This window comes from Salvelinus alpinus, chromosome 28, assembly GCF_045679555.1.
Source record: "Salvelinus alpinus chromosome 28, SLU_Salpinus.1, whole genome shotgun sequence".
In the NCBI taxonomy this organism is placed as follows: domain Eukaryota; kingdom Metazoa; phylum Chordata; class Actinopteri; order Salmoniformes; family Salmonidae; genus Salvelinus; species Salvelinus alpinus.
In genome coordinates, this window is record NC_092113.1 from 37253447 (window position 1) to 37264017 (window position 10571).

At 41.1% G+C, this 10571-nt stretch overlaps 1 protein-coding gene across 2 annotated transcripts; it reads left to right on the plus strand.

The window, feature by feature from the left end:
* Window positions 1-8916, plus strand: LOC139557799 (serine-rich adhesin for platelets-like). 2 transcript variants are annotated; one of them, XM_071372995.1, is made up of 8 exons: window positions 1-125; window positions 505-585; window positions 833-975; window positions 1848-2022; window positions 2168-2309; window positions 2453-2518; window positions 2640-5442; window positions 5619-8916. In XM_071372995.1, the coding sequence occupies exons 4-8, from the start codon at window positions 1990-1992 to the stop codon at window positions 5818-5820; spliced, it is 3246 nt and encodes a 1081-aa protein (XP_071229096.1). In that variant the 5' UTR covers window positions 1-125; window positions 505-585; window positions 833-975; window positions 1848-1989; the 3' UTR covers window positions 5821-8916. The 2 variants fall into 2 exon arrangements, with proteins under 2 accessions (XP_071229096.1, XP_071229097.1); XM_071372996.1 differs by lacking the exons at window positions 1-125; window positions 505-585; window positions 833-975 and having other exon boundaries at window positions 1772-2022.
* Window positions 8917-10571: the final 1655 nt, after the last annotated feature.

Sequence of the window (10571 nt, forward strand, 5' to 3'; positions counted from 1 at the left end):
TAGCTCCAGCAACACTGTTCCTGGCTGCAAAGGTTGAGGAACAGCCCCGCAAGTTGGAGCATGTTATCAAGGTGACCCATGCATGCCTCAACCCTCAGGACCCTTCACCAGACGTCTGCAGTGATGTAAGTCTCCATGGTCTGACCACTCCACTTCAAACTCACTATGACACTTGCAGTGTGATCCTCTGACCACAAACTGATTGTGTGGATCCAGTGTTCTACCTTTTTTGGTATTTTTAAACACCCAAAGTACGTACTTGTGTCAATATGCATGATGGTAGTTGCATCATAACGGTTTGATATTGATTTCTCCGCTTGCAGGCTGTTGGTGTTTATGATTATTTATTTTTTTATTAGATATTGCTTTATTTGATACAAGTTCTTGCAAGAAACGGAGCAATAACATTTCATGCAACTTGACTTTAAAGTTCTTGATAACATTTGAAGTGGTCTTGATATCTTTTGTGAAAAAGACATAGCTCCAATACATTCTCTTTCACAGGTTGTGCCTCACCAGCTCGTTTTCTCCCGTTGTGCTGTTTACAAACACACATGACTGGCTCAACTGTTCTGGGGAACTACGGTAAGCTTCGTCATGTGACAGGTGCAATGAACGCAATCTGCTTTATCTCTTAACGTGTTGACTGAAGTTATTAACTTAAAGTAGCTACAAATGTTCAAATTTTTCTTTCTACACATATGCATTGGCAACATATTTTAACCTCCTATTTTATTTATCGGAGACCATGCACAACAAAATGTGTTGCACCATATTTAACAGCGAATTTTTTACTCTCCGGTGTCCTGATAGCTGTTCTTTTTTATAATAGTTGCTATTCCAGGTAAATTGGAGCATTTACTATTAAGTGCATGGTCCCATTCCTGTACATTCCTGCACTGCATTGAGCCAAGTCACAGTCCAGGGGAGCTGATGAGGATTGTCTGTCCAGCTGTCCTCATCTACAGAGTGAAGGTGAGCAGGGACCACTCGCTCTTGACCAGACCTGTAGTGGAGACCCAGACAGTAAAGCTGACAGCATTGACAATAACCACAAGGACCCTCTTAAGTAAGACTGCAATATTCGGATACTGTGTTCTCTACCACATTACATACAGTTGAAGTCGGAAGTTTACATACACCTTAGCCAAATACATTAAACTCAGTTTTTCACAATTCCTGACATTTAATCGTAGTAAAAATTCCCTTAATTAGGTCAGTTAGGATCACCAATTTATTTTAAGAATGTGATGTCAGAGTGATAGTAGAGAGAATGATTTATTTCAGCTCTTATTTCTTTCATCACATTCCCAGCGGGTCAGAAGTTTACATACACTCAATTAGTATTTGGTAGCATTGCCTTTAAATTGTTTAACTTGTGTCAAACATTTCGGGTAGCCTTCCACAAGCTTCCCACAATAAGTTGGGTGAATTTGGCCCCTAAGACCCTCACATTTTTACCGATGCACCATTGAGAGCATCTTGTCAGGCTGTATCATTGCCTACATCTTGTCGGGCTGTAGCATTGCCTGGTACGGCAACTGCACCATACACATCCGCAGGGCTATCCAGAGGGTGGTGCGGTCAGCCCAACATATCACACTGCCTGCCCTTCAGGATATCTATAGCACTCAGTGTCACAGGAAGGCCAATTACATAATCAAGGACATCAGCCAAATGAGCCACGGATTGTTCACCCTACTATCATCCAGAGGCAAAGTTAGTACAGGTGCATCCAAACTGGGACCAAGAGACTGAAAAACAGCTTCTATCTCAAGACAATCAGAGTTGTATAGGCCTACTCTGTGTTGGCAATGTCATGACTCATCTGTTTAATGTATTGATAGGGACAGGGGACAGAAATATGGCCTGCAAACTGCGTTGTATGACCAAGAGAGAGAGTTTAAAGAGGATTGGGTTTCTAAGGAGCGATCCAGGCTGAAACTCATTGAAAAGGATGTGAGGCACGATTTGAACAAGGCCAAGTATATGAAAGAGGCCAAAGAAAAGCGCATCAGAAAGGTACAAATGTCACACTTTCATCATACTTCACAAAACTACCCACAATTATTTTCAAGTTTGAATAAATCATGAAAATTAAGAAATCATTTTACCTCAACTTTTGTGGATGCTAAGTTGCTATTTTTGGACTCTATGTTCTTCACAGAAAATGTGCATTATGGAACAAAAACAGGCTATTCAGTTGAGGAAAATGGAAGAGGAATTGAAAAACCTCCAGGAGTTTGAGAGGTTGAGAGAGGCCTCTATCAAACCAAATAAGCTGCTGGAAGAAATATTTGAAAAACCAGGTAAGATTTAATTTGAATTCATCACACAGTTAAGCAATGTTTAAATGACTATGCCAAATGCAACCTACAAGGAGCAGTTGAATGTGTTGTGCTGTATATCATATCGTATTTTGTATAAAAAAAAATAAAAAAATCTATTATAGCATCTGCTCAGCCTGCTCTCAAACCTGCTCACTCCAAAACTGTAAAGAAAACAGTTTCTCTGTCAGGTAAGAACATTTCCTTACTAAAGAACCATAATTTCATTACGAAATACCTTTCAGAGTATGTTCATAGCCAGTGAATGCTAAATTAAATCACATTTTTAAAATGTGTGTGTGTTATTAATAGGGAAATCTAAGGACAAGCCAGCCATGCTACAGAGGAGACCAAGCCTTGCACCACTCCAGAGGAGACCATGCCTGGATGGTCTGGCACCGCTGAAGGGTTTCCAAGAACCTGTTTTTAGGATCTTCAAAGCCATCAAGGGACAAAGCATCCCAGACAGAGCTCAGCTGAAATCTGTCATCCTCGACCACTTAGGCTCCAAGCTTGTAAGGGAGCAGCTGGCGGAGTCAATCAGGGATGAGGTCAAACTGACGATTCCAGGGACTACACCAGTGGCACAAAGGGCTCTGAGTGCCAGAATCGCTTACGATGTGTTGAAGTGCGTCTCTCGAGCGGCCAATCCTAGCAATGAACCTGCCTGCAGACTCCGTGGGGGAAACACAATCAAACCCAATGCTCAAGCAGATGATCCAGAACCAGAGGAGCGGATGGCCAACGGAGAAGACATAAACACCTATGTGACAACGTTGATCACTGACGTTCTGGAGGAAGTCCAGGAGCAGGTTATCGTAATGATCCGAGAAGACTCCCCTACCCAATTCAGAGTTGTCTCTGCAAAGGCCAGCCAAACAGCCATTGATGTGGTAAGCAATGTTTTGGAAGACATTAGACACTTATTAAATGAGGAAAACATTGAAGAGCTTGCACTAGACTGTGATGCTGAAGAAGGCACCTCAGGTATAACAAACATTCAGCCACCTGCATTGACTGCATTAAAAAAGGCAGACACCGAGAACCGCCGAGATTCCTGTTCAAAACTAGAAGGTGTCGCCTGTGACCTTATTAGCACTGCATATGACAGCATCCTATTCGAGCTGGCTTTTCCTGAGCTTCAGGGTGAAAGAGATGAAAAAGCTCCTTCCCTGACTCTGGAAATACTTCCCTCGAAGCCAGTGATCTCATCTTTATCCAACTCTCCCAGTTATGGAATGTTGTTTTCATCTGACACTTCAGAGGTTGCAGAAAACAACAGTAAGACAAGCAGCTCAGAGACCTCCGCAGCTGCATCAACCTCGTCCCAGGAGACGACTGTGATGGCCAGTGTTCCATGTTCTTGTACTACTTCCAGAGCAGATATGGAAGGAATGCTCTCTGAGGCAACAGGCGAGCACCCAGCGAAATCAATGGCCTCTGCAAAAGTTGAGTTGATCGCTGATGATTTAGTGGAAGATGCCATCGATATGTGCAGTGAAATGATTTTAGACGACCAGCCACTAGCCCTACTACATGACGATCCTGAAGAAGGTACATCAAATGTTGTCGTTCCTGGACCAATTCAGAGCAGCCTATCTGGATTTGATGAACGCCACACAAAATCACAGGTCCTTGCAGTAAAGATTGAAGACCATGAGGTAAAGCCAATTTTGATCCAAGACACAGCGCTCATATCTCCAGGTGAGAAGAATACGGATGAAAAAAGAGTCATTAGAGTAAGTTATGTCTTTAACTCATCCCCTAGAAGGAAAGCTCACCAGGCCACCAGAAGCACCTCTTTCCCTAACCTCTATGTCACCCTTGTGGATGGAGTTCTGTACCAAATTAGCACAGAACCTTTCAAAGAAACCCTGGCCCAATCTGTGAGGAATGAGGTAAGACATTCTGTCTCTTTGCCTCAATTTGGATCGGTGAACCTCAAAAGTGAGGACTGCTCAGAGAAAGAAATGATTGAGGATATGTTGAAAAGTGTATCCAGAAAACCCAGTAAAGACCAGGCCTGTCAGCTGACCGGGAAAGCCAGTGAGACCATGAATGCCAACGTAGATGCCATTTCACTTACCCCCAAACTACAGTCTACTGCCAAAGACCAAATCATCAAAGTTCTGGAGCAGGTCAACACTAAAATAATCAATATGATTAGACACGATTCTCCCAACAGGACGATTTCCCCCAAGGCAAGCCAGACTGCCATCAATGCTGTCAGCAACATTTTGGGTGCTATGGGAACCTCTCTCAAGGCAAGCAACACACCATTTGTTCCTAATGTGGCTGGACTCCAGCCTGACCTAGATGATGTAGCATCTTACTCAACTGAAGCTTTTGAGGGATATCCAGGGATCTGGATGTCATCCCTGAAGATAAAATATATTGCCTCAGGCCTCGTAGACACTGTCTGGGATGACCTACTGGATGAGGATGGTTTCCTCAGACGGAGCGCTGGTGCAATATCCTCACAGGAAGACCTTGATCTTCAGAAGGTAATTACTTCAAAACCAGCATCCCCAGTCAATTGCATGCCCGTCAAAGGATGCCTGTCAATGTCCTACCTTGATGCTTTGAAGAATCCTGAAGACATTGAAAATGCTACTCACCTCAGTAGAAGCATTGACTCTCTCTCCGTAATTGGTGTGCCTACTTCAACCTCAAAGGAAGTTTCATACGGCACAGAATTGAAACTGACACAGTTGCAAAAGGATGTCTCTGCATCATCCTCACTTTATGCCATGAGCAACTGTCGGAGCTCATTGGAGTTTCCCTCCAGTCGATCTGATATCCCTATTGACAAAGAGGCCCAAAGGATTTCCTCCACAGACGAAGAAGACAGTCTGTCCAAATCCCTCCTGACCTCTTCCAAATCAGTCTTCAATGTCTCTGGCCTCGTCCCTACTCCTCCAGAGGGAAGGCCAAAGGTGAGGCTGCCACGGCGCCCAGTGCTTCGCCTTAGGAAGGTTCCAGAGGAGCCCCCCAAAAAGATGCACATTTACACAGTTTGCAGGGATGCTTTTCATTTCCCAACTGAGACAATGCGATCGACCAGTCCATCATCATTCGAGGGAGAATTCTCAACTCCAGAGTCCCAGAGGCCAAGGTAATACTGTCTTTCTCATAGTCCTAATCTGAAAAGCTTTTTAACAACTAGCCCACTGTTGATATTTGAACAGCCTTGATTCTAAATGTTTTTATTTTTGTAGAGCTTTCGTAGAGCTTTGAGAACTCTGTTATGAAAAGCGCTGCACAAATTAAATGTATTTTTTATTAATTAAGAGCGGTGGACAGCTCAGACAAGGAGTCTATCTTTAATATAGACTCATCCAAAAGACTCGTCGCAGAGATAATGCTGTCTGTTCGGGAGGACGTTGTTGAGGCAAAGCAGAGCGAGATGGCCGCACATCTGGCTGCGCTGTCGTCTGACAATGAGATGCTCAGCACTTTGGCTCAGAGTCGGACACCCCGCGCCGATTCATGAACTGCCTCCAACACCTCTCCTCACAGCGAGAGTGATAACTGAAGAGAATTCACATGTTTACTTGGACATACATGGTAGAAGCATTTGCTTACAATATTTTGAATCACATTGAGCTATTAAAGAATGCATTTATTTTCTAAAAAAGACAAAAGCATTTATTTACAATGTGTAGTTTTTCTTAGATGTAAGTGTTAAGTTAGGAATATTAAAAGAAAATTAGGAGAGAGTAATTATATATCTTTGCTCTGAATGGTGACATTGTTTAAACAGTCTCACAATTTGACCATAAAATATTAATACACTTTTTTTTTTACACTGACTTTTATGGTTCTAAAGGGAGGAGGACAAAGCTGCATGAATTTAGGTGTCACAAGCCTGTTTTAGGTCAGTTAGGATCACCACTTTATTTTAAGAATGTGAAATGTCCGAATAATAGTAGAGAGAATTATTTATTTCAGATTTTATTTATTTCATAACATTCCCAGTGGGTCAGAAGTTTACGTACATTCAATTAGTATTTGGTAGCATTGCCTTTAAATTGTTTAACTTGGGTCAAACGTTTCGGGTAGCCTTCCACAATAAGTTAGGTGAATTTTGGGCCCATTTATCCTGACAGAGCTGGTATAACTGAGTCAGGTTTGTATGCCTCCTATTTCGCAACAAAGCCTCCTTCATTCACGCCGCCAAACTTACCCTAGTAGAAATGACTATCCTACCGATCCTCGACTTCGGCCATGTCATTTACAAAATAGCTTCCAATACTCTGCTCAGCAAACTGGATGCAGTCTTTCACAGTGCCATCCGTTTTGTTACCAAATCACCTTATACCACCCACCACTGCGACCTGTATGCTCTAGTCGGCTCGCTACATATTCGTCACCAGACCCACTTGCTCCAGGTCATCTATAAGTCTATGCTAGGTAAAGCTCCGCCTTATCTCAGTTCACTGGTCACGATAACAACACCCACCCGTAGCACACGTTCCAGCAGGTATATTTCACTGATCATCCCCAAAGCCAACACCTCATTTGGCCACCTTTCCTTCCAGTTCTCTGCTGCCAGTGACTGGAACGAATTGCAAAAATCGCTGAAGTTGGAGACTTTTATTTCCCTCACCAACTTTAAACATCACCTATCTGAGCATCTAACTTATCGCTGCAGCTGTACATATTCCATCTGTAAATAGCCCACCCAATCTACCAACCTCATCCCCATACAGTTTTTATTTACTTTTCTGCTCTTTTGCACACCAGTATCTCTACTTGCACATCATCATCTGCTCATTGATCACTCCAGTGTTAATCTGCTAAATTGTAATTATTCGCTCCTATGGCCTATTTATTGCCTACCTCCTCATGCCTTTTGCACAAACTGTATATAGACTTTCTTTTTTTCGACTGTGTCATTGACTTGTTTATTGTGTTATTGGCTTGTTTATACCATGTGTAACTCTGTGTTGTTGCCTGTGTCACAATGCTTTCCTTTTTCTTGGCCAGGTCGCAGTTGTAAATGAGAACTTGTTCTCAACTAGCCTACCTGGTAAAATAAAGGTGAAATATATATTTTTTAAATATCTCCCTGGCATATTACATCATTTATGCACCAGTATACAAGACATTTTTGAAATCACCGTTGTGCTGTGCTCACTTGAAAAGGAAGGTGGCACGGCGGTCCTTGCTTGGAAATTTTGTCATGAAACTTTGTCATCAAAGTCTGTCATTCTCTTGATGTATGGTGCTTTCAAGAAAAACTGAACTCAGAAAAAAACGATGTTAAATCATGACGTCAGGTCGGAGCTCTAGAAAGAGGTCTGAGTTCCTGACTTGGAATTTCGAATTGGATGACCGCTCAAAACGTATTTTCCTAGTTGGAGCTTGTTCTTTTCCGACTTCCCAGTTGTCTTGAACTCACTGAAATCTGAGATTTCCCAGTTCTGAGTTTCCAGTTGTTTTGAACGCAGCAGAAGTCACGCCGGATTGACAGCATGACCAATGTATTCAACCTTTTCTGGCCCATGGTGTTGCTTGTGAATGTTTATCCTTTTAAGGTAGGAAAAGTGACCCTTAAATTAAGAATTAACAGCCGCTGACAGATACTCTCTATATTGTTTGGAATTAATGTAAACTGCTGATTGGTGACAAATGACACTCTTGATTTTTAACAATTCATTTAAAGCTCATGCCCTATTGACCCCCTTGACCTATGTTGAAGATAGCATGCATTACTGCATTGGATCTTCCTAGAGGCCCTATGACTGCAATGATGCTTCCCCATAAAATCAAGGATGTCAACAGGTTTAATTCAGATTAAACTGAACTGACAGTTGTGGCTGCTTTGTGTGATGTATTGTTGTCTCTACCTTTTTGCCCATTGTGCTGTTGTATGTGCCCAATAATGTTTGTACCATGTTTTGTGCTGCTACCATGTTGTGTTGCTACCATGTTGTGCTGCTACCATGTTGTGTTGCTACCATGTTGTGTTACTACCATGCTGTGTTACTACCATGTTGTGCTTCTACCATGTTGTCCTGCTACCATGTTGTGCTGCTACCATGTTGTGTTGCTACTATGTTGTTGTCATGTTGGCTGCAGTCCAAACACTTAAAAGACACATCCTATCCCCTCAGCCCTCAAATTAAGTGGACACTTCAGATGACATATCATGACGTCTGACGAGTATACACTTGCCAGGGAGGAAGGAATGATTTTTAAATGGACCGCCCTTGGCCGGAAATTCATCACTCGTTCATCGCCCGATGATTGTATGGGTGCTTAGACTGTCAATTATGAGTGCATGTTTACTTATATTAAATATATAATTATTAATATATGCCTACTGTATGATAGATAGCAAATTAATTGCCTAGCTGGAACTTCTGAAGAAGGAAAAAAAATTATTTCTACAATTTCCAAAAGATAACCAAACGAAAACATGTTTACGAGACGTGTTTGTGCCGTCATGTGCATTAGTAGCACAATTTATAACTTATTTTCATTTGTTTTTACTTACACTTGTATTGTAAATAAGAATTTGTTCTTAACTGACTTGCCTAGTTAAATAAAGGTTAAATAAATAAAAAAATAACCTCCCAACTAATCCTGTATTCTGACTGATGTCACAGAATGCTTGCTACTGATCACACACCCCTTGACTTATTCCCCAAAAATACACAGCCTGAATTCAAAATGGATCAAATATTTTTTTTTCTCTCACCCATCTATACACAATAGCCCTTAAAGAGAAAGTGCAAACATGTTTTTTGTAATTTTTGCAAATGTATTGAAAATGTTCATACAGACATTGGCGAGTCAAATTCAAGGGCTTTTTGGGACTTTTTCAATAACTTAAATTGAAATTTTCAAGAACCTCAATGTTATACAATTGTATAATTTATATATTTGTACATATAGGGCCTAATATAGAACCCCTTCCACAAAAACATCATGCACAAAATGTAAAAAAAAAATAAAGAATATTTTAAAAAGTAGGCCATTGCCACTTCAGGAATCATTTATTTGTTAGGCCTTGTATTACCAATTATTATTACATTATAAAATATGTGAGAATGATGTGGACATTGAATGACTAAATAGATGAGATGCATGTATGGCAATTTTTCTGTAGCCTACAGTATGTGGCCGATGCAGGCACACATAATAAAGCCATGAATAGTAGTAGCATTAATCACACCATCGCTGTTTTATAATGAGAAAGAGATCAAAAACTAGGTTCCTCTTTTAATGGAAGGATTTGTATGGCAAGCCAAGTTGAAACCAACATTAGACGTTTGTCATCCTCATAATAACCGCATGTGGTTTTACCGCAACAGAGTAGCAACACCCTTCAATTGAAGCGGCAGGAAACAAAAGTGTCCACATCTCTCACAAAAACAGATCAAAAATGAACTCACAGATAAGGGACCAAGAGAACTTATAATTTGGCTACAATATTTTGCCAAAAATTAGTCGTCCCATTTTGGGCTCTTTAGTCCGTCCGTTTTGGTCCAAATTTAGCCGAAGATCAGCCTGACCGTTAGCTTGCTGTATGTGGGAACTCCTTCAAGACTGTTGGAAAAGCATTCCAGGTGAAGCTAGTTGAGAGAATGCCAAGAGTGTGCAAAGCTGTCATCCAGGCAAAGTTTGGCTACCTTGAAGAATCTAAAATATCAAATATATTTTGATTTGTTTAACTTCTTTGGTTACTACATGACTCCATATGTGTTATTTCATAGTTTTGATGTCTTCACTATTATTCTACAATGTAGAAAATAGTAAAAATAAAGAAAAACCCTTGAATGAGTAGGTGTTCTAAAACTTTGACCGGTGGTGTACATCACAGCATGTCGGAGAATTGTCCACAATGTACAAGAATATATACATTTTTTGAATAACACATCATGCTTTTAGACTTTCCCTTAAGTAGTATTTTCCTGGATGACTTTCACTTTACCTGAGTCATTTTCTATTAAGCTATCTTTACTTTTACTACCGTATGACAATTAGGTCGTTTTTCCACCATTGCGGAACATAGGCTAGTCCTTTCTGGACTAGGCCTAATCAAACATTATTTTCGGAAGAATCGTTTGACTCCCCTCTTGAACTGCCACCGTAGGCCTACACAGCATAGCCATTGGCTAGGCAGCACACAAAGTACTTGATCAGCGAGAGCAGGCCGAGGCTCAGATTTGGAATATCCATTGCAGTGTGTAATGCAACCTAGTTGTACTTACACCATCCCAGCAGCTATTTTAG

Bases quoted from the DNA above. Each gene is read 5' to 3' on its own strand.
- LOC139557799 (XM_071372995.1), top strand. From the start codon at position 1,990: ATGAAAGAGGCCAAAGAAAAGCGCATCAGAAAG. The intron at 2,023-2,167 runs GTACAAATGTCA...TGTTCTTCACAG, and splicing joins AAGAAAAGCGCATCAGAAAG to AAAATGTGCATTATGGAACA. The intron at 2,310-2,452 runs GTAAGATTTAAT...AATCTATTATAG, and splicing joins AGAAATATTTGAAAAACCAG to CATCTGCTCAGCCTGCTCTC.